The sequence below is a fragment of the Limanda limanda genome, chromosome 19 (assembly GCF_963576545.1).
Source record: "Limanda limanda chromosome 19, fLimLim1.1, whole genome shotgun sequence".
NCBI classification, from domain to species: domain Eukaryota; kingdom Metazoa; phylum Chordata; class Actinopteri; order Pleuronectiformes; family Pleuronectidae; genus Limanda; species Limanda limanda.
The window spans coordinates 15472957-15496425 of NC_083654.1; the positions used below are offsets into that span (position 1 = coordinate 15472957).

The window sequence follows — 23469 nt, forward strand, 5'->3', positions numbered from 1 at the left end:
ACCTTCTGAAATGAACCCATGGATCTATACAGATCAGGCCTACTGCACACAGTCCCAGGGGGCGCTGTCTTTTTGGGCCCCCTATAAGAAGTGAGTGTTAATATTTCTTGTTTGAAAGTCAAAGAGCTCAGTTAAAAGACTAAAAACAACCATAAATAACCTGTCCACACGTCTTGTTTGTGAGATCAGCCTTCAGATAATTTTGTTGCGTTGATATATATTGAGGTACTTTTTTGGGGTGTGCATTTGAGAGCTCCTTGAGGCCTATGTCCATGTTTTATATGTGTGACCTTTAAGTGACCTTGAGATCCTCAGGCAGAGGCGGGATATCTGAGCCAGAAACCTGGTTGAAAACTGAAGAGGACAGGGCAGTCAGATTTCCGGGATCTGGAACAATATTTATTTATCATTTTTTCCCAGATTTTACTTTAATTTTAAAGATTTTACTTTAATTTCAGTTTTAGCAATTTAGTTGATTAGTATGTGTTTACATTATTTATCTGATCATTTAAGTTGAAGTTTGTGAGATATTACATTAAGTAGAATTTGACCATTTTAAATTAATATATTTTACATTTTCTGTCTGAGAATTTTTTTTTACAATTCTGTTTAAAGGATGACGATTTTCAAATTGCTGCCTTGTGAAGCACTTTACAAAGGATCTACAAATAAAAAGGATATGGTTATTATGGTTAGAAATAGGCTGTTGTTGCAGGGCTACTTCAGAGCTGCAGTGCTGAATGTTACCATGAATCCCAGCCTCAGACGTCATGTGGTGGATGTAACCTGTTGGAAGTCTCCACCACATGACATGTGAGGCTGGGATTCATGTTACATGTTGGAAGTCACCATCATGAATCTCAGCTCAGGTGAGAGCAGCTTCAACACACAGGTGAGAGGCATCACGAGCCACCTCTCGGCCAATCACAGCCCAGAGTCGAGGTCCATTGAGGAGCAGAGGTTTGAAACAGATAAGAGCTCAAGGAACTTGTGGAGAAACACCTGGAGCCCGAATCAGCCTCAGTGTGACTCGGTGCCAGCGTCTCCTCTCTGTTTAAATAAGTAGATCTAAGTATTTGTTGTTGGTATTTATAAAGAAAACATGTCTTCCTCCTCCGGGCTCTTCCTCCTCCACGTCCTGTCCGTGTGGGGTGCGTTGGGCTCCGTGTCGGGGTCTCCCGCCCTGGAGGAGGTGTACCAGGCCGTAGTGAGCGTCGTGTCCCCGGGGCAGCAGACTCTGAGCGGGGAATCGCTCGGATTCCTCTTTAATACGCTGGAGAAACGTGTGCAGTGCGGAGGAGCAGTGTCGTGTGGAAAGGTGAGTTTTATGGGGCTTCGCTCCGCGGGCAGAGAGCCGGGCGAGGCGGCCGTGTGGCGGCGGTGAGGAGCGGGAGGTCAAGGTCCAACAGCCGAGACCCGGCCGCTGCACCCCGCTGGGCCCGGGGAGAGCTCCGGGGAAAACCTCCGCTCCTCACCGGAACTTTAAACACATATACAGTAATATAGTAATTTTATCAGCTGGATATGATGTGTGTGTTTGTGCGTTTATATCATGACTTAATCTGCATAAATAAAGAAAATTATTATTATTATTATAATAATTATAACTTTAAGATAAGCATATAATATAATAAGCATTTTAAAACAAATATCCCTATTCATCTGTAGGCTATTAGACCAATGCTGTGTGTACATTAGTATTATTATTACTTTATGATAAGCTTATAATATAATACGATTTTTTCTTAAAGAAACAATATCCCAATGTACCCGTATGGTATTGAGGCCTATATTGTGTGTACAATTATTATTATTATTATTACTTCATGATACGCATATAATGTCATCTTTTTTTTTTTTTAAAGAAAAATATTCCAGTGTACATGTATTCTAAGTTATACAGGCCGACGTTGTGTCTAACATTATTATTATTTTTTCTTTATGATAAGCATTTAATGTAATAAGCATTTTTTTTAAAGAAAGATATCCCTCTGTATATGTATAGGTCGATATCGCGTATAAAATTATAATTATTTTTACAAAATTAAGATACTTTAAGGTTAGTTAGTCATTTGTTGGTTACTTGGATGAACCTGTTGTTTCAGTGAGTGTGAGTAAAGTCCTTGAACTTCCTCTGACTGTATGATCTAATCTGTGTGAATGGACAGTGCGTGGTTGATAAGCTACGTGTTGAACAAGTGCTGGTGAATGGAGCAGATAAAAAGAACAAATGAAACAGTTTTCAATTGTGACATAGGCTTCTATTATAAATTCACTTACACTTGATACAGTGAATAGTAACATAATGTATAACAATACATTGTAAATTAACAAACCCACAGTTTAACCGTGTGAGTTCATATTAAAGTTGCAGCTTTTGTTTCCTGTTTTGAAAGTTTAGAAAAATAATGAACTAATCCAGGACTCTTTTCTCAATACGTGTGTTTTTATAGACACAAATTTCCCAGGAAATGACTGAATCAGTAATTGATTATCTGCTAATTTAATCTGTGTGTGTGTTTGTGTGTGTGCTGTCTGTGTAGTGTGATCTAACAGGTGGTGTTCACCAGCTGTTTGGCAATCACTCCATCCACGGGGAGGAGGAAGCTGGAAGAGTCGGCCATAATGAAACCATCAGCGTCTCCCAGTTCAGCGACCTCGCCGCCGGCAGCGTCCTCTACCTCACTTCTCCTGGCCCGGTCTGCCACGCGATAATTGAGGGGAGGTGGGGCGAGGAGACGGAGCATTTCCTCCACAGGGTCACACACCATGAGGAGCACGAGCATCTGGAGCACGAAGAGGGCCGGACGCAACATGACCACGAACACATAGACGTTCACCAATTAGAGACTGTGTTTGTAGAGCTCCGGCGCCACTATGAGCCGTCACCCAGTGAGGTAAGCTCAGGTCGACAGCAACAGTTTGATCCAACAGTCCCCTCATTGCACAAACTCATGAATATCATTCACCTACACATGTCTGATTTTTAACAATTATCTACTGTAAAAGCTCAGTTCTTTTTCACTCCACATGGACTTTTAAATTAAATTTGTACAGCAGCCAGCGCCCAAATTCAGTGCAACAGTAGTTTTTCTCCCTTACAGTATTTATTACTCAATATATCTTATCATATGGGTGATGCCTGCTGGGGCCGACCTACTAGGCTTTGCCCTGCACTCAGCCACATCACCATAGCACATGAAAGAGAGTTAAACTGGGAAGTCATCACCACAGAAGTGAACAATCAAACTTTTGCAGTATTTAGTTTTACTATGACATCAGTTTGCCAATTAATATGAGGCCTCACAGCAGTTAACATGACTTCACAGTCCTCCCGAAGCATTCAGGAGGAGTTTAAAATATGAGCAAATTTGAACAACTCTATTATAGTTGAGTTCATTAGTTAAAATTCCATCATACCTTCTCTCCCTCCCCCTCATCCCCACCAGAGCTGTCTAACAGCCAGCGACATCATGGCAGAAGTCAACGCATCGTTACCAGACCAGAGACAGGAAGTGGGCGCAGTTCTGGGCCGAGTCCTGTATCACGCTCTGCAAGGTCACTGCTTCGTCAGCGAGTCCCTGCCCGAGGAGAGCTTTTTCCTGGATTACATCGTGGGCCGCCTGGGGTCAGAGAACTTCACTGTCGGGGGTAAATGTCCTGCACAAAAGAATATTGCTCAAAAATGTTTCGGTGGCAAGTCAAATTACAACTTAGACTATATCTGCAAAATGCATTTTTGGTAGTTGTGTATATGTTATACTGTTCTATGCAAAATGTATCTGTTGGTTGCACTTAAATATTATAATTTTCTTGTTTTTATATATTTTCTTTCTTTATGTTATTGGTCACATCATTGGTTCTTGCTGTAAATGTGCTGAACACCCACATTACTCTTATGGTGGTTTACATTTGTCCCCTGCAGATTTGGAGACCCTTATGAGGAGTCTGAACATTGGGACTGAAGACGAACATGGGCACGAATCCCACGGGCACGAACCCCACGGGGATGCACACCAAGAAGACGAACACGGTCATCATGATGACAGCGGTGCAAGACGGAGGAGGAGGAGGAGCAGCCGCCATGAGGGACATGGAGGAAACAGCACCTGGGATAAGGTGGAAACTACATTTCAACATTCAGTTCATACGTGATCTTAGACAGGTGCATAGAATAAGAGAAAAGGTCATGAGTCAAAGTTTAAAACAAAGAACTCCTGCACATTTTCAACATGTTTTCGCTCAGTAAATACCTGATAAAAGTCTTTTGATTGCATCTAAACTGTAATTCTTTTTTTTCTTAATTTCTCCCAGCGCTGTTTCTCGGCTGAGGAGCTGGTCCTGATCTTCGGCCTGGCTGCAAACAGCTCTGCCTCCTCGGTTCAGTCCGACGTGGCTCGGCTCAGCCCGGCGTTCGTCCAGCAGATACTAAGCGGAGCCTGCGCACACATGACTGAGCCAGTGAACCCAGATGATCTCACCAGGATGGAGAGTAAGTGTGTGGACTGGATTTTACGAGGTGACGATGACTAATGCGATCCTGCCTCTCCGGTTGGAGATATTGGACGCGAAGATGCAAATTTGTGTCGATGACCCTGAACTTTCTCTCTGTTCTCGCCTCTACTTGTAGGATACCTCTATGCAACCCTCGCCAATGTGGTGATAACACTCACGTCCATGTTTGGCATCGTGCTGCTGCTGTGTACCTCGTGTACCAGTGTGTTCCAGTTTGCTGTCCAGTTTTGCATCAGTCTGGCTGTAGGTTCACTGACTGGAGATGCCCTATTGCACCTGTTACCCATGGTGAGTCCTTTTTAGACCAATAATAAGAAGGTAAAAGACTGCAGAACAACAACAACAAACATTTTTGTCAATTTTTGTGCAGCACATACTCAGCTGGACTTCGTCTTTGTTCAGTTTCTAGGTTTACACGTTCACACAGACAATGGCGGCGGCCACGATCACGATCACGATCACCAGGAAGAAACGCCAGACTACATTTACAAGATGTTGGTGGTGATAGCCGGGATTTACTACTTTTACCTGATGGAAACCGTCTTCTCTCTGGTCGCATACAGAGATAATCACAGCCATCACCATCACCAGCACCATCACGCTGTAAGTCAAATAAAACACTACAAATAAATGTATTATCACTATCCCACCACTATCCCATTAATTAAAGAAAGCTGTGATTTTTAAAACATTGTCAATGAAAGTATGGAAACTCAATGGTTACAGGTCCCAGGTAAATCTTGTCAAACTAGATTGTGAATAAGCTGAAATAAGAATATGAACAAATATGACAAAATTAATCTTTCATTTTATTCATAATAAGTGTTTTATTTTAGCTTCATCCAGATAAATGATCCTGTATAGTTGTCTCTCTTTTTCTTTTTAGGAAGAATCTGAGCCTCATCACTGTGACCATGGGAGGGTTTTAGAGATGTATCAGCAGGAAAGGAAACAAAGACAAAACAAGTCGGCCTCGAAGGCAGATCTGGTAAGAAACCGTCATTTGGTTTAATGCGGAATATTAATAAATACTGGATATTTATGTAACAAGGATCTTACTCACCTGCACAGAACTAAATAAGTCATATATACAAGACTATAGTACTGAGGAAATCTTCAGCTACTTCTCCTACAGTTTGTAAGAAATAGATCTTATAAAGCTTGATGAGTTATCTGATGTTTTATCAATATTATGTGACATATACATTTCAGGTTACCCTTGAAGACAACCACAAAGTGCGCACAAGAGGTAAGTAAACACAAAAAGAGTGACATCACCCAGCTGTGATGATGGTGCTCATCATCTTGGCACCACTGCTAACTATGACTTTGTCCACCTGCCTCTGCAGAACAGCGTCTGCTGCCTTACATGATCACCATCGGTGACGGGATCCACAACTTTGCAGACGGCTTAGCGCTCGGTGCAGCTTTCTCCCTGTCATGGAAGTCTGGTTTGGCCACGTCTCTGGCTGTGCTGTGCCATGAGCTACCACACGAACTGGGTAAAGAACACACACAAAAGCAGGACATGTGTGGTTTGATCTTTTTGTTTTCATCCAATTTTTAACACCTGTTGCTTTTCTTTCTCTTTAGGGGATTTTGCCATTTTGCTGCACAGCGGCGTGTCAGTACGCAGGGCGCTGCTTTTAAACATCGCCAGTGCCATGACCTCGTTCATTGGCCTGTACATTGCTCTGTCGGTCGCCACTAACCTGGCAACCCAACAGTGGATAGCCGCCGTCACCTCTGGACTCTTTCTGTACGTGGGACTGGCTGATATGGTGAGTGGTTCTGCTCACAGGCAATGCAAGAGAACAGAAGGGGTTATGTTTACAGGATATACAGAGAAAAGTGGTTTGTTGCTGTAAAACTGACTTCCCCAAATCCAGGACAATAAGCTAACTAAGTAACCTCCACCTCTGTTTCTCTCTCCAGCTCCCCACCATGGTCCACATCAGCAACAAGAAACCCTGGCTGATGTTTCTGCTGCAGAATGTCGGCCTTCTCACCGGCTGGGGAATCCTGCTGCTGCTGTCACTTTACGAAGAGAGGTTTTACACCTTTTAAGGCACGGACTTGTACAAACAGCACGCCAGCACATTGGTGTGGCTTGTTTTGGTGCACTCAATGCCAACTGTAAAAATGTATGAATTAACAATATATATATATATATATATATATATATATTAACATCTATGCATGTTACACCTTAAGGACAGTATGAAAAGCAGGAAAAAAGTCGACAGAATACTGTCAGACACAACGGGGTAAAGACACTGTCAGATGAGGAGCTAATCCAGTGTTAATTAAAACTAGCTGTGTCTTCTAAATAACTGTAACTCCAAAGCCCTGTCACCACATAATACAATCCATTACAACACCACTAACTACAGCCAAGAGAGCTTGTGCTTCTCTGACATGTGATTTATTACAAGACTTGTGTAGTGGACTGAATTCTGCCTTTTTAAATAGGACTCTCAGTTTAGGGTAGTTATTGTTTAAAAATTTAAAAAATGTGTCGATAATGGTCTGATGCTTACAAAAGAAAAGAAACGTCAACAAATTAACTTTTTATCAATGAGGCACAAAAAGAGTCAGTGCAGATGTTTTTTTATAAATTCCGAGCACTGATAAATGTCAATAGGCTAATATACATGCGTCACTCTCCTTCAATTCTTTAGTGATGTACTTTTATTATATAGCTTTGTACAGAATTGTTCTTTTGGTACATTTAATTAAATGTATTTGAAATCAAACATGTCACATTTGCAAAGGAAAAAAGTATACAGTTAAGAAATTATATTGAATACACTATGGTATATCTTTTGTATATTTGGTATATATTTTGTACTTTTGTCTTGTTTAAAGATGAATTTAAAGAAAATCTAAAACCTCATTAGGTCATTGAGTAATTTGCAGTTTTTTTCTTCAGCCTTAGTAGCACGTGGATGGAGACTTAAAGCAAATTGTACTTTAAGGAACAATAAGAGTGAATCTGTTTTCACCCACTCTCGCTCATGTTCATGTTCCTTCTTCCATTAGATCATGGGTCTGTCTTTAAAATCGTATTTGCAATATTGATGTGAATGAGGCCAGAGGGGCAGTGGATACTGTATTTTTATGTGTCTCATCTAATCTCTTTGTCATGTCATCATCTTCATTAGGGACAGAGTCCACTGACGACTCATTGCACAAAAACAGAGACATATATGCTCACTGGGCACTTCATTCGAAACACCTGCTTATTTGTGCAATTATCCAATTGGAGAATCACGTGGCAGCCGTGCAATGCACTAAAATCACAGTTTAAAATCAGATAAGATATGCTTTGAAACCTTACTTGAAGGACAGGAACTACTTGCGTTTGCAATTATTCCTCTGAGCAGTCAGAAACGGCCTGTGGAGTTCCACAAGGCTCCAGTCTGGGGCCTCTTCTGTTCAACATATACATGCTACCTTCAGCTCAGATAATGGAAAACAACAAAATGTTTCCACTATCATACAGATGGCACTTACATTTATAAAACCATAGCACCAGGGGACTATAACTTTAAACCTTTACACTCACGCATCATCTAGTCTCCTAATGACATCTGGGAGAAGAGTTTTCTGTCACTGTATTTTATTAAATAATAATTACGTACTCCTTACACTGCACTTTAACCTTTGCTCTTGTATTTTTTTATTTTCTATTGAACTCATGTTATGTAAAGCACTCTGAACTGCCTTATTGATGAAATGTGCAAAATTATAAACCCGCCATGCCTTAAAAACAATGAATCGTGGTTTAAATACCAAAGATAACAAGTCTTGTCAAAATAGTTTGAAATGAATGCTGTCTCTGTTTTTAACTGTGAATATAGTGACTCTTAAAACATTTAAAATGTGACATTACTTGCAAAATATTAAAGATTTAAACTTTGAAATTCATATTTATCATTCTTGCACAACAAATATACTAAAAACAGTATTTAAAGCTGCCTTTGTCAGCAGCTCCTCGCCGGTTTGTCGGTTTATGAACCTTTTGTGTCTATTAGCTGTATTTTGTAACTGCCTGGATGTTTACCTGCCTGTATACCTGCCCGCCAGCTTGTCCACGCATCTACATCTAAGCCTGTTTATTTATCATTAGACTATCTTCATTGAACGGGCCTGCGTTTGTGTTTGCATTTGTTTCCAGCAGGGTGACAATACACCTGTAGGGTATCTTGCCTGTAGGGACGGCAAAGTGAAGACACAACCCTGCTTGAAGTTTTACACATTAGCCAGTTTGTAAAATACAGATCTAAAGACTCAACAGCTTCTTAGTTGTGTTGAGTCAGCACAAAGGGCGACTAAGGATCGGAATTGGCAATATATAGATATATACTATCTTTGAAAAAATTATATTGGCATTATAGTGAGTGGAAAACTGGGCCTGATTACCCAGGGTTCCATTTGGCGAGGTCCATTGAAAAACCTAAATTGTGTGCGTGAATAGGCAGTAGTCCACGACACAGTGTTTGTTTTTGGTTGTGTTGGCTGAAAGTTGGTTTTGCGTTTGCTTATAATATAATCAGTTGTGTTGTGTGTTTTTCCATCTCGACTTTTAATAATAACCCTAACAATTTCAATAGGGCCTCAGGTCTGTCAGTGCCTGTCAGTGCTCGGGCCCTAAATACCATAGAATCCATTCCAGGAAGAAGTAGGAGCTGTTTGCAAAAGTGAAGCCCTAAACTGTTAGTGGTTAGAAGCTCAGTGGTAAAGTTACATGCATGGGGTGCACGTGCAGTATGTGCTTGCACATCTACTTTGTCTCAGACAAAATGACCCATTTAATGACACACACATGTACTTCAGGTTGCTTTACTGATCCTTTAAGCATATGCTGTAAAAAAAAATGACAGAGATTGCAGCATGTGGCTGCTGACTGAGGAAAACGTTTTTTTTCCTGAAGTCAGCTTCTCAGCCCTCTACAGAACATTTCAAGAGGTTCAATGAGCTCTGGGTCTCCTGTAGGTTTTATTAAATGGAACTTTAGAGTCACGTCTAGAACTGGACCTTTGAGCGCCTTATACATTAGACTGGATGATACACCTTTTACAGTAGTGTTGCTGATAGACACAGACAAGAGAGACATCCCTGCCGTATCTGTGGAAATCAGGATGGGAACTTTTACGACTTCATAAAGATGTTTATGAAGCAGTAATCCAGTGACACAGAAAGATGAGAGGAGCCATAAATAAAAAGAGCCACTTAATGCATGAAATGAAAACGCTGACTTCTCGTGTTACTGTAACGTCTGAAGGGTAAATGATCATTTTTGGGAACACGTGTACAGTAAATAGTGGTGAAGCCTTAAGACGACAGGGCATAGAATGAGTGGTTAGACTGAATGACTGTTATTAAGAGGAGCTAATGTGTAATGGACATCCAGGTGTGACAGTGTTACAGTAGGGCTGGTTATACTTGTTATAATGGTCATATCCAACATTTAGACGTCTGTATGTTGTAATGGGTGACGACAAGTCTCGAGTTCCAGTATCTGATACGGTTGCACTTAGTCCTCTTGCTATGCCGTCAACCAAACACAATTTGTGTTCAGAAAGTCAGACAGGGTGTTCCTCGATTTTCCCAGTTCGAGAAAAATTTGTCAGTCACACTCATCACCAGCCACTAAAAGATGATTATCTGTAAAGAGCCTGTACCACCACATGAGAAAATTGCCATTTTGCACGTTGATAAAAAACAGTTTGACAAGTTTATGCTTTGAAAGAAACTACACCCTCTACTGCAGTGGTTTAAAACCTAGGGGCAAGGTCCCTGCCAGGGGCCATTAGGTTAATGTGTGGGGTCATTAGATGATAAAGAAGGAATGATGAATACATTGTGAAAGATTCCTGCTCAAGAGAATTAAGATTTTAAGATTTTTATTTTCATTTGTAATTCAGACTTTGAACAACATTTCATATACAATGCGGTTGATCTGTTCATGAGAATATGAAAAAGAAGAATGAAGGTCAGCTGAAACTTCACATTTAGTCCAAATCTATTCTTCTGAAGGCTCAGGCTTGATCGATAATAAAAATTCCCCGGGAGTGGCTGTTTGCACATCAATCACCGTCACTGACCTTCTTTCGTTAACCTTTTTGGGAAAGTCAATAGCCCATCCCCCCCGGATCACCCTCAGAGATATTTATATTATCACAAGAAAGTAAATAAGCCGAGTTATAGTGTCGGCCATAAACTCTAACAGATTTTTAACATTGCTTTTGTCATGCATGTTTGAAAAAAGCCCTGCTGCAGCACCCTGGTTCAAATTAACTCCTCCACATATATTTATAAATGTTGGAAAGACGACACCTTTGTCCTCACTGGACTGATTTCTTGACATTTTATGACATTATGTCAGAGTCAAAGCAGATATGTAAAAGCCAGAGTCCACAGTAAGGAGAGCTGGCCCGGCTGCCGCCTCAGCCACGCAGTCGCAATTCTGGTTTCAATCCCAAATGTTGCGATGGTGGTGTTTCATTTTCCTGTTGAGTCAAATGAGAAATACCTTCCTCATGTCTGTGCAGTGTACATTAAGCCATGGCCAGGAGACAGTTAGCTTAGTCTACACCCCCCTGGTTTCCATACTTTGTCCTAAACTAAGCTAAGCGGCTTCTCGCTGTGTCTTTATATAAAACATACAAACATCAGAGAGGTGCCGATCTTCTTATCTCTGCATTAAAAAAAGTAATTTCCCAATAAGTATAAACCCTTTCTAGATCAGGTCAAGCTGTTCTAACTTAGCTGTCATAAACAGATGTGCTTACTTTCAGTACATGGGCCTTTACAGCAACATGAGAGAAATAAACCATGCATTGTTAAAGTTTATGACTCACAAGGTCCATGTCTGCTGCTGCAGTTCAGAAACTGATGAACAAAAGCTGATACAAAGGAAAATCCTGAAACTGACTTCAAAGAGGGACTCGTCATAAGAGACTTTATTTTTTATCAAGCAATAGTTAATTAATGATTCCTGTCAATACAAGCCAATATTAGTATTCTTATCTCATGTGTCTTACTTATTGAGTCAACAGTAATATTGACACAGATAAGTGGTGGGAGGAAAATCTCACTTTGTTTTTGCTCTTCTATTTTTACTTCCTCATATCAGTTCATTTCTAGGTCAGGACTTTTCTATTCTATGAGGATTTAGGGTTTTTAGATTAAAACCAAACTAAATAAACACCTTCTCTGCCTACCAGGCTCCTTAAGAGATTTTCCTGACATATTTTAAATGAATGTCACCACACGACCAAGCTAGAAAAATATATTTTATTTAATTACAAATCACACAGAATTTTTTTCACATATATACAAAAACACAGAAAACAGCATAAGTTAAATGATCCAACAAGATGTCGTCAAGGTGTTTTTTGGTAGAATTGATCCAAAACAAAGCTCTAGAAAGTGCACGTCTGTGTTTTTGCATCCTCAGTATGCGTTTCTGTTCATTTCTGGTCAGTTACTTGAAGTGTATGATTTCCTGAGTGGCCAGTCTGATGAGCTGGTTGAAGTCGAACTGAATGTACTTCCTCCAGTAACGTCTGTCTCGGCCGTAGGTCAGGGCAGGATAGCACGGACTTCCTGAGAAGCAGAGTTCAGCTCAAGTAAGTGTTAAGTTGTTACTTTAGGTATAAATCCTCATTCACAGGTAAATGCACTTTAAACTGGGCATGAATTGTGGATGATTTAAACCTGACTCATCCTTACTGACAATCCAGGGAGATACGGGCAAGGTTAGCATTGTTGGTCCCTTTCCGCCTTCATGACACAATGTTACATTCTTCCTGTAAAGTGTTGAATTCAAGAGCTTTTTTTTCTCCACGCATACCTGCACCCCTCTCGTTCGTCATAAAATAAACCAAAGAAGCTGTTAAAGACCTGACTTTTCCTCGTTCTACACAGATCCTCAAAAGTTGCACAAACTTAAATATTTATATATTTTAAAAGGTGATGATAGATAAGTGGATTGTAGTGATATTTCAGGCAGTTGTCTTCAGTTTCACAATCCAGTCATTCAGCCTGTTTAATCCTCTGAGACGTGGTAAAGGCCAGTGGAGATGTGATCTAACCTTCTTAGTTTAACGTGATAACAGTTAAGACTGGACAGTGAAGTTTGGGAAAGTCTGCACCAGGTGAGACAGAATGACTAGATTTGTGTGTGTATGGGACTGATTGATAGGGAAACCAGTGAGCATGTGTAAAGGTGGTTGTGTTTCGTCATTTTGTAAATAAATGTTTTCATATTGAGACAATATAATCTTTGGACCCAGTTTATTTCTATCAATATCCTCTAATCAGAGCTCAGTTCTACTATAAGAGTGCGAATGTCAATTTTTTCCCATTGGACCTATAGCGCCCTCTAGAGGTCATTCACCAATTTCAAAACAAGGTGAAACAAAATCAGGTAAATGTACTGCCAACTGAGAAAGTTGGTGGAGCCAGCACTACTTGTGGAAAAGTTAGTCTGAATCCCTGTTTATGTCTCACCTATGCCATGGAGGATTCTGGCAACTGCTCTTCCAGAAAACTTCTCGTCGCTCCGGTTGGAGAGGAAACTTCTGATGTCGGCTCGGATCTGATTTTCCCAGTCCAACAGCTACAAAGACAAATCAACAAGTAAACCAGAATATTCAGAGCATCTAGGACACAAATTCAGCGAATATATCGGCCCTGTGTGTTTTACTTTGTATCTGTCGAGCTCCTCGATCTCCAGTGTTTTGAGCGTGTGCTCTCTGTCTCGCCGCTTTTCAAAGTATTCAGAGAGAAGGCCTTTCAGCTTCAGACTGCGTTCTGCATCCAAATCATCCACACAGGACAAGACGCTCTTGAAGGCAACACTGCAACAAAGTGCACACACACACACACACACACAAATCAATCAAGGGACTTAAGTGATAGATAGGTGGGATTTACCAAATTAAAACAGATTAGCAAATATCAGTCAAAGAACTGAATAACCGTAAACTGCCAGTAACAACATCCCATTAAAAAGAACTGAAAACACTTATTTTAAGGTTTAAGGAATTGTAAAACACTGTTTACAATATGTTCATACCTCTTGAAGGCCTTAAAACAGGCCGTCAGCTGGTAGAGCTGCGTGGTCTCTTGGTCCTTCACTCGATTATAGAGGAACTGACAAACTCTGTCCATCTCCTCGTCACTCAGGTCGCCGAAGGAGCGGAAGTAGAAGGACGGAGAGGAGAATTCCACGTGGATGCCGCTACGGCCACCAGCTGTAAATCAAATATTTATGATGAAACTCTGCAGAAAAATATATTTTTCTGCAGAGTTTACAAACACAGCCCTTCGACACACCTCTGCTGGTGCTCCACTGCAGCTGCCTGAGCCCCCTCTTCACAAGAGGAAGCTGCCATCCCATAGTGTCCGCAACCTCCACCACGTCAAACTCCAGCTGATCACATGACTCCACTCTCTGGCCCGCCATCCGCATTCTGGCCAGAACCACCGAGACTGGAGGACAGCTGTGGAGAAGAAAAGTAAATTCAAGCTGACTTGATTTCAACCTATTTTTCACACAGTGAAATCTAGTGCAACAGAATTTTTTAACATTTCTTACATTTTTGTGATTTTCTGGAGGTGTCTCGGTCCATCATAGCAGCTGACTTTACACACAGACAGGGTGGGGTGGAGGAGTTCGACGAAGCGCTGAGGATGCAGCTCCAGATAACAGAGCAGAGTTTCCACACCTGACAGACACACACACACATAGAGAGAGAGAGAGACAGAAACAGCTTCAACAATTAGGTTTTGTTCCACTTGTTAGGAAAGTTTGTCCTCTCAGTTTTTTATAATCTTTTAATGGCTGAATCTGGGTTCCGTGCATCAAGTATTCAAAGTATTTAATTATAATAAAAGATAGATAGATAGAGTACTTTATTCATCCCCGAAGGGAAATTAAGTTGTCATAGCAGCCGGTATATTTGAATACAATAAAATACAATACAATACAATAGAATAAAATTAAAAATATTGAGGTAGAAAGAATAAACAAATAGAACAAATAAATGAATACTCTGTCATATCGACTATACTATTTATTTTGTTTTGATTGACCTTTGCTTCATGTACATATTCTTGTGTGTGTTTCTACTCACCTTCCTCTGTGATGTCCAGAGTCTCCACAGTCTGTTGGATGGGAATCGCTCTCTCGTGAGTGTGACACACTCGCTCTCGGGGCCAATCCCTGCTCTCTCCTCTGTCCTCTTTCAGCCCATCGCCGGCTGCCTTCCCCTCCACACACAAAGCATCAGCTCCCTCATCTTTTACAGCCTCCTCCTCTTGGCACGCCTCCTTTTCCTTTCCTTCATCTCCGTCTTCCTGGATTGGTAATGGACCGGGATGTGACGTCTCCTTAAAGTCAAAACATAATTAACTTCGGTTTCAGCCATGTCATTGTCTTTTATAGGGTTAAATGGTGAAAAACAAAAACAAAACATCAAATTGAATAAACCTGTGCAGCAGCAGGTTTGGGTTTGTCTGCGTCTTCTATGTCCTGCTGAGTAGGAGGGTTCACACTGATCTCCTGATCACACACATCCATCATCTCCAACAGATCAGAGTCATCAATGTCCTACACAGTCAGAGAGATACACCATGTTACTTTACATGAAGTTTTAGTTTGAGCAACATGGATTTAACACTTATTGGAAAAGCATTTAGACCACAAACACACACAGATACATGTAAAAGGGGGAGTTACCTTGATGAGCGCCTGTTGTTTCTGGTGTATCAGTTTACATTTGCATGGAGGGAACACTTTCTGGACCAGCCTCTTCACTGTGTAGTGGTCCACTGTGTCCGCATAGATGTGACGACGGAGCTCGTGGAGGTCTCCACCCTTTACACAAAAACACACAGGCAGTGAATTGATTTATTAATAAATGAATAAATAGACAGAAGATTAAGAGACTCCTTCCTAACTGAATAATTTAATTCTCACCTCAGGGTCCAGGAAGAGGTGACAGTGGGCAGGTTCTCCGTCTCTCCCTGCCCTCCCAATCTCCTGCACGTAGCTCTCAAAGCTCTGGAAAAAATAAGCACAAGTTAGGGAATGTTGATGTGGACGGGACATGAGAAGTTCATAGTCAATCAAATTCCATATTCATGCAGTAAACTGTTAAAAAGTAAAGCAAACAAACTCTCTAGAAAACAATACGTTCGGTAGTTGTTCCAGAAATGGAAACTATTTGATTTCATAACTTTTGGTTATTTTCCAAGTTTGTAACAAGCACCATTTAAAATCTCTCTATCTACGCTTTGTTTTTGTTTATGCGACAGGATTACAAAGTTTGAAGAGCCACTGGCAACAACCCACCTTTGGCATGTTGTAGTGGATGATACCACGAACATCAGATTTATCGAGGCCCATGCCAAAAGCCACAGTGGCCACCACCAGTCTAAGCTCCCCGCACATGAAGTTGTTCTGGACACGACGGCGCTCGGAGCCTGACAGGCCGGCGTGGTACGTCTCGGCCTGCCACTTCAGCGGCTTACGTAACTTCTTCCTTGCTGAATACAGACGGGACAAAGAGATGGTTAAAGATTTCAAATGGAGTAAATTATTTTGTTGGTTGATGTTATTAACCTCTATCCTAAACTAGGCTCAAACATTTTTCTCTCTTAGTTTGAATGACAAAAAATGAAATTGAAATACAAGTGGTTCTTACCCAGGTCTTTCTTCCTCTGTGCTGCAGGGTTGGTTTGTGTCTGGCTGCTGCTGTTTTTGTTTTCTTTCAGCAGCACCCCCTGCAGGCAGGTCCTGAGCAGCGCAGACACTCGAGCTGTCTCCTCTCTCCTGGTGCAGTAGACGATGATGGAGTCCAGACAACCAAAGCGGTCGCCTTTCAACAAGGCCACTAAAGACTTCAAATATAAAGAAAGAAAAGACGAACAGGCAGAGTTAACAAATTAAATACACAACAGACACAAGTGGGAAGATGGAGTCCTTGGGCAAAATGTAAATCCTCCCACCTGATCCTTGTCTCTATCCATGGACACAGACAGATACAGGTTGTTAGGCACTGCTGCAGATCGGACTGCGATACCCTCGGGATCGGTGATGTCCAGATGCATAGCGATGTCCACAGCAGTAGATTGAGTGGCTGTGGCAGTGAGTCCCAGCAAGCACTGCACTCCCAAACGCTCCCTTAGTACCTGAAAATATACAAAAATTACAAACCTGCCTATGATGCTCATCAGACAAGTGCAAGGATAAAGAGGTAAGAATATAAATCAATCAGAAATGTTCCCATACAGATGTGCTGGAATTGGGTTATTAATATATTTTCTTTAAAAATCTCTACCTTAATTTGGTAACTATCTAACCTTTAAACAATATTAGTGTTATCACATGTATGTTGAAATTCTTCAGTGCATTGTATTGTAGTATTCAGATGTTTTTTTACCCTTAAATTAACTGAAGCTGGTCTAAGAGGTGAGATATGGGCCAACCTGCAGTCTAGTAACCTAAACACACACAAACAAACACAAACCGACATGCACCCACCTTGCACAGCCTCAGGTAACACGGTCTGAAGTTGTGTGACCACTCAGAGACACAGTGAGCTTCATCTATACAGGCGAAGGCCACAGGAGGGAGCTCCTGAGCAGAGGGTAGACAGCCTGTACCTGAACGACCTCCACCAACAAGAGCCTCCGGAGAGAGGAGCAACAAACACACCTGGCCGGACTTCACCTGGAGAAACAGAGAAGAATGTATGAGGGTTCATACGTAGGCCAAGATTTCAAACAGCTTTACTGTACAGTCAAAAACCTGCACAACTGCATATCAAACAACATGGATGACAACTGTGCGAACTTCATCTCGTGATGATTTGACATTAACGACAGTGATTGACACTGTCAACTACAGTGTACAAAAGAGAGAATAACACTAGAGGTCAATGTATTGGCCTAAACCTTCTATTAAGAACAGTTTGTGAGTTTATCAAGAATCTTCATACACAATTGAGAAGAAGAAGAAGAGTGATGAAAAGGAGATAACAGGAAACTCCTGCTACTCAACTGTGGAATTTCCTTATGTGCGTTACCTTTTCTATGGCAGCTTCCCTCTGTTTCATGGACATGTTGGAGTGGATACAGGCTGCCTTCAGACTGGCTGGCAGACCAGACACCTGGAAACACACATGAAATGAGTGTCAACTGCATCACTGTTTAAAATAAGGGATTCAATTTGCTCTAATCTGTGAATTAAGAAAATGTATATTTCTTACCTGATCATCCATGAGTGAGACGAGAGGCGAGATGACCAGTGTGATGGATTTTGACCTCTTAGCGTAGAGGTAGGCTGGAAGCTGATAGCACAAAGATTTACCCATTCCTGTTGACAACACTACCAGGGTAGAGAGACCTTAAGACAGAGAGAAGAAAGAGACAAACATGAATACAGGTGATAGGTTCACAGATAAACAATATACAGAGCCAGTCTGTGTTGTGTGTGTTGTACCTGACAGGATCCTCATGATGGCCTCCTCTTGTCCTGGTCTAAACGACTCATAGCCGAGTTCTTTCAGAGCCGCATGCACATCAGCAGGTGTCTCTGAACACATGTACACAGACAGAGTTAACTTTTGAGAAAATCACTTTATATCCATTTACCACGTTATTTAACATAAAGGAGTTACGTGTGTTTACCCTGAACTTTCCCATCCTCTGTGAGGGGATAGAGCGGTTCCATCGGGGGCGGAGCAACAGGCTTCTCATAATCAGGACGGATCACTTCCAACAACACGTCCTCTTTATGCTTAGGATCCGCCTCAATGTCCTGGTCCTGTTGGTCCTCATTGACACTGGGGGATGACCCTGCAACACACACACACCAGGATTCACATAAACATACCAAAACCAAAAGTATGTGTGATATTGGGACTAAGAGTTCTTGTGTTTGTAGCAGTGTTTTGGATAAAGTAGTTATATCGATTTATAAATAGATCCATACCTGCCTGCACACATTTATTTTTCAGAAAACAACAAACCCAGACAAACTGAATAAATTATTTATAAAGATGAAGCGACAGGCTCAACAAAGTTTAGTCCTACCAAGCCACTGAGTTTGCAGGGTTCCGGTTGCCCTGGCAACCTCCTCCAGAGTTGGAAGTTCAAACGGCTCCTCTGCAACTGCATCGTCCACGGGAATAGGAGGGGGAGGAGCTACACAACAGAGTTCAGAGGTATTTAATGTTCGTCAGTACACAAAGGTTTGAACCTTGGTTTAGATTTTCAGGCGTCAAAACATCTTTTGTTTTATTTTCTAGCAGTTTACATTTGCCACTGCCCTCATGCAAATAACCTATTAAGTTATGTGTGAACGTTCCCTCTGTTACCTGGTCCTTTGCAGTCCTTGGCCCAGTGTCCAGTCCCGTTGCACTTGTAGCAGGTGTCGGTCTGGCGACTGAACCCCCCCCTAAAGCCTCCTCTCCCTCCTCTGCCAAAGCCTGCACCTCCACCAAAACGTTCACCTTTCAGCTGGAACTTCTGCATGTACATCTGAAACATACACCATGGATTCATGACACCAAGAGAACAAGATATCTTATCTAAACACACATCGACGTGTGGGACGATCGTGCACGAACACACAAAAACACTTGTACAAAATATACCTGTTTGCGTAGACCCATCCCTCTGAGTGCGTAACCTTTGACATGAGATTTCTTCTTCATGTTTATCTTCACAAAGTTACCCTCTCGAGCTTTCACGCCTCTGTCAAAGTAAAACAAAAATCATTTTCTACAGGCTGCAAATAAACTTGCTGCATCACCATTTTGCAGCACGTGGTCATGTGTGATCTTACTTGGGTTTCACAGGCTGACTCTGACACATTCTCTTGGTCAGAAATTCCTCATCTATTTCTCCCATCAAGTTCTCCTGGGGCGCCTTGATGAGAAAAAGACCATATCCAAATATTACCATTTAATGAATTAGTACAAAAATTACATGACTCGACAATATGCTCCATGATAAACATAAAAATTATTAATTTAGCTCCTTACTTTTTGGGGTTCCTTAATTGGTTTCTCTTCCTCCTCTCCATCTTCCTCTACCTTTTTCTTGGTTCTTCTTTTTTTCCCTCCTTCTCGAGATGGGCTGGGGTTCAAATCAGAGCTCTCCTCTTTCTTTTTCACACTCCTCTTCTTTTTCACTCCTCCCTCTGTGTCGTCTCCCTCTCCCTCTCTCTGCCTCTTCTTCCCCCTCTTCTTCGTACCTTTGGCCTTGGGACTGGTCTCACCCTCATCCTCTAGTGTTGGAGTCGGTGTCGGCTCTCTTTGCATCTCCTCACCTCTCTTCTTTTTTTCTTCCTCTCCTCCTTTGCCTTTTTTGGAGGGTTGTCGAGCAGCTTTTGGAACAATATCATCACCTATTTCATCACCATTAATGCTCTTAATGCCTTCATCTCTTCCTGGGTCTATCGCCTCTCCTCTTTCTCCCTCTGCAGCTATTTCTCCTTTGTCTACTCTTTCACCTCCTTGCATTTCTCCTTGTGGTTCCCTCTCTACTTTCCTCTCTGCCTGTACCTCCTGGTTGCCGGCTGCAGGTTTCTCCTCTGCCCCGATCTCCCCAAACACCTGACATCTCTCCAGCCACTTGGTGTCAACAGAACTCAGCCTGCTGACAGGAGAGGGCCTTCCTTCGGTTCCGCTAGCTGACATTCCTCCTCTGAAACCTCCAAGAAACTGACGACGGGGAGTTCCTATTGTTTCAGAATTTGTTTTTTTGTCTGAAGCTCCAATAGTGTCGTTTAACTTTCCTGGTGTTCTAAAGCCTTCTCCTGAGGTTTCTTTATTACGTGGAGGAGACAACGACAACAAGGCAGAAGATCTGGCTGAAGAGGAACGGGGACTAGAGACATTGAGATTTTGTGAGCTAAGCACTTTGCTGGTACTAACCCTACTACTTATATTACCTATTTTAGTAATACTACCACTACTAGCTGCATCTGAAGCTTCATCACTAAACTCTTTAACAAGTTCAAAAGGTGTAAACGGCTCCTCGGTTTCCTCTGATTGTTGGATCTTTGGCGCCAGAGACCCCAAACAAGACTTAACTCTTCTGTGAACAAAGAAGGATTCACTCAAAGATTATTAACAGGCTGTTCGGTTAAAATTAAAGAGGATATGCAATAATATGAATTATGGTGTAATAGCTGGGCTCGAGAATTCATGAAATTCTGCAATTTACAATATGGTAAATATTAAAAAAAATATATGTAATAATTAAGACAGAGATTTACACGTATTATCAAGAATACTACTATAATATTCAAATCATTTAAATCATTATTATTATAGACCAAATAGCAATGCAATCCTCATTTGGTTATACATCTTTGATTAATGATAAATTCCATTGAAATACTTTAATTTCATTACCTCGGTGAAAAGGGGCTGGATTCAGGGTCAGTGAATTTTGCCTTGTCAGTGACAGCAGCAGCAGAAACAGGGCTGCATGTTGCACCACTCTGTCGACTTTTTAATAAGTTCAGAGGAACTCGACCAGGAAGGATTGATTTCCTCAGGGAGTCAGGTTTCTCCTGGAATCACAACAGGAAATCATTACATCGGTGCTAAAACAAAATTTACTGTGGCCATGAACATTTTATCTCTATTTTGGTTCCGCAAATCTTGTGGTTTTATTTTGTGTCTTACCTTACTGAGTTCAGCCAGGTTCTGTTTAAGCTTTAGCCCATAATATTGGGACGAGGCCATTAGACTATCCCGGTCCTCAGATGTCAGTTTGGGACTCGACACGGGCATCATACTGCGATTCAGATGAGCTCCCCAGCAGTCGGACTTCTGAAGGAACAGACAACACACAAAGACAGTCAACAATTTGGACAATATAGTGTAGTTGTATAACTTCTGCCAAGTAAACAGTTCTAGTTTAAATTCTGCACAGGGCCAGATCTCTAATGGGTTTATATTGATGGACGACTTTTTCAAAATAATATGTGACACAAATACTCTTTGCACTAACCTCAGCTGTAGTTTTACACTGTTCATTGCGTTCGCAGGCTGCATCACCGCCGCTGTTCTCTTTGGCTAGTTTCAAATCTCGATATTCTTTATACAGTTCTGAAAACACAGACACACACAGAATGATTATTTCCTGTCTCTGAGCAGATGATTTAAGCAGCAGTTGAAAGAAATGCGAGGTTCAAAGAAAATAAATGTTATAATGCAAATGTAAAGTCAGCACTCACTCCTGGTCTCTTCTGGAGATTGATCAACGTCCTCCTGAAAAACAGAGATTTTGAAATTCACATTTTATTATTGTTCCCCAAGAAATTAATTTGAATGTAAATGTGCTTCCGTAGTTTTTCTATTATTTACATTGTATGCTTTGTTTCTAGTTTAATTTTATTGTTCAATTGTATTTTTTAAGCCAATATTTCAATATGGTGCTGTACTTGTACTGCTGTCGGTAAATGTGTTATTTCATAAAAAAATACAAATGAACATTTCACAGATTTTATTAAGTAAAACTTCTGTTGTATGAATTTGACCGGTTACCTTCAGGCAGACGTTACAAAGCCAAACCAACATAATTCACCCACCTCAATAAGGAAACATCTGGATTGGGTCAAGTATCTCAATGACCTTTGCTCTTTGTCTGGCACACTTCACACTCTGGTTTTGGGGTTTAATACCAGTTTGTTTTTAGTTAGTTTAGTTTAAGTGTTTTAAGCTCACTTTTATTCTGCTGTATTATTAGTATTCTGGGTCTTTGCACGATATGTCCTGGGGTACTGTTTGTTGTACAATGTACTGTTCTGCAGCTGCTGAAGCACTTTGACCCAAGACAAATTTCCCCATTGGGTCAATGGAGTCTATTTGATTTGATCAAACTCAGACAAGTCAGATTCTAAATCGTATTAAATGCCACTGGAGGGGAGACCCAGTGCTTTACAGTCACGGGCAGAGGAAGACAGGTGATGACACTATCTGCAGCAGAGAAGAGACATGTCCAATGTGCATACACTGATATAACACACACACACACACATATAGTGGAAATCACCTTGTTGGGTTTCCTCTGGTGCTGCTGGACGAAATCCTGCTCCCAGTTCTTCAGCAGCAGCTTCACCTCGTTGTAACGACTCATGCTGTCTCCGGGTTGGATGTGAAATCCTCCTGATATCTAACCTGACAGCTTTAACTCTCCCTGTGTGTGAACACGTTCCTGTAGAATCTGAGGCACAACTTCAGGCGGAAGCTGCATCAACACGAAGGCTAAACATTACTGTTCGTGAATGAGAAGCTGTGACTTAACGCAGCTTCTTTTCTCTCTAATAAAAGTCACAGCGACGTCAACAGACTTGTTTTTAATTCATAATAAGACACAGGAAACTTCAGTGAGGAGCCACTTCCGCTTTGTGATGTTTACAATCTTCCCGCGCCGGTGACGTCACATGTCGGGTTGCCAGGTTTTTTCGTTCATCCCCGATCTCTCCACAAAACATTGTGGTTGTTGATTGTTTGATTTCACCACAGACTGATCGATATGAAGACACCAGAGCTGATGTAAGATCTGATGATGATAGCTATGGATGTGTCCATTATTTATCATTATTTAATTTGTAATTTGAAAATTTGTATCTTTTCTTTGTACACCAACACTCTCGGCTCTGTCATTCACTCACATGGCTTTTCCTACCATAGCTATGCTGATGACACCCAACTAATCCTGTCTTTTCCCCGATCAGAAACACAGGTAGCAGCTCGAATCTCTGCCTGTCTGACTGACATCTCTCAGTGGATGACCGCTCACCACCTGAAGATTAATCTTGACAAGACTGAAATACTTTTCCTTCCAGGGACAAACTCTCCCACCCATGACCTGACTATTAACCTTGACAACTCCGTGCTGACCCCCACTCAGACT

At 41.4% G+C, this 23469-nt stretch overlaps 2 protein-coding genes across 2 annotated transcripts; one reads left to right on the forward strand and one right to left on the reverse strand.

Annotated features, from left to right (window-relative positions):
* The first annotated feature begins 778 nt into the window (after positions 1-778).
* On the forward strand, positions 779-6657 carry slc39a4 (solute carrier family 39 member 4). The gene is made up of 12 exons (XM_061092911.1): positions 779-1318; positions 2544-2897; positions 3450-3651; positions 3926-4119; positions 4315-4492; positions 4631-4803; positions 4918-5118; positions 5402-5503; positions 5728-5764; positions 5865-6017; positions 6109-6296; positions 6451-6657. Exons 1-12 carry the CDS (start codon positions 1103-1105, stop codon positions 6580-6582), a joined length of 2130 nt encoding a protein of 709 aa, XP_060948894.1. The 5' UTR covers positions 779-1102; the 3' UTR covers positions 6583-6657.
* A 5257-nt stretch (positions 6658-11914) lies between these two features.
* Positions 11915-22689, reverse strand: recql4 (RecQ helicase-like 4). Its single transcript, XM_061093139.1, has 28 exons — positions 22606-22689; positions 21788-21821; positions 21568-21659; positions 21234-21380; positions 20958-21118; positions 19581-20637; positions 19382-19464; positions 19191-19290; positions 18912-19074; positions 18628-18738; positions 18223-18390; positions 18035-18127; positions 17802-17938; positions 17619-17702; positions 17075-17263; positions 16540-16722; positions 16236-16431; positions 15884-16077; positions 15509-15592; positions 15269-15406; positions 15020-15139; positions 14664-14919; positions 14126-14255; positions 13864-14030; positions 13604-13781; positions 13232-13385; positions 13036-13144; positions 11915-12129 (listed from the first exon to the last, which is right to left on the reverse strand). The coding sequence occupies exons 1-28, from the start codon at positions 22687-22689 to the stop codon at positions 12008-12010; spliced, it is 4734 nt and encodes a 1577-aa protein (XP_060949122.1). The 3' UTR covers positions 11915-12007.
* Between the last annotated feature and the right edge of the window lie 780 nt (positions 22690-23469).

Excerpts from the sequence above, each read along its gene's own strand:
- slc39a4 (XM_061092911.1), top strand. The coding sequence starts at position 1,103 with ATGTCTTCCTCCTCCGGGCTCTTCCTCCTCCACGTCCTGTCCGTGTGG. Across the intron at positions 2,898-3,449 it reads ATGAGCCGTCACCCAGTGAG|AGCTGTCTAACAGCCAGCGA; the intron begins GTAAGCTCAGGT and ends CATCCCCACCAG. Across the intron at positions 4,120-4,314 it reads GAAACAGCACCTGGGATAAG|CGCTGTTTCTCGGCTGAGGA; the intron begins GTGGAAACTACA and ends AATTTCTCCCAG.
- recql4 (XM_061093139.1), bottom strand. The coding sequence starts at position 22,689 with ATGAGTCGTTACAACGAGGTGAAGCTGCTGCTGAAGAACTGGGAGCAG. Across the intron at positions 17,939-18,034 it reads CATCATGAGGATCCTGTCAG|GTCTCTCTACCCTGGTAGTG; the intron begins GTACAACACACA and ends CTCTGTCTTAAG. Across the intron at positions 14,031-14,125 it reads CTCCAGAAAATCACAAAAAT|CTGTCCTCCAGTCTCGGTGG; the intron begins GTAAGAAATGTT and ends TCTTCTCCACAG.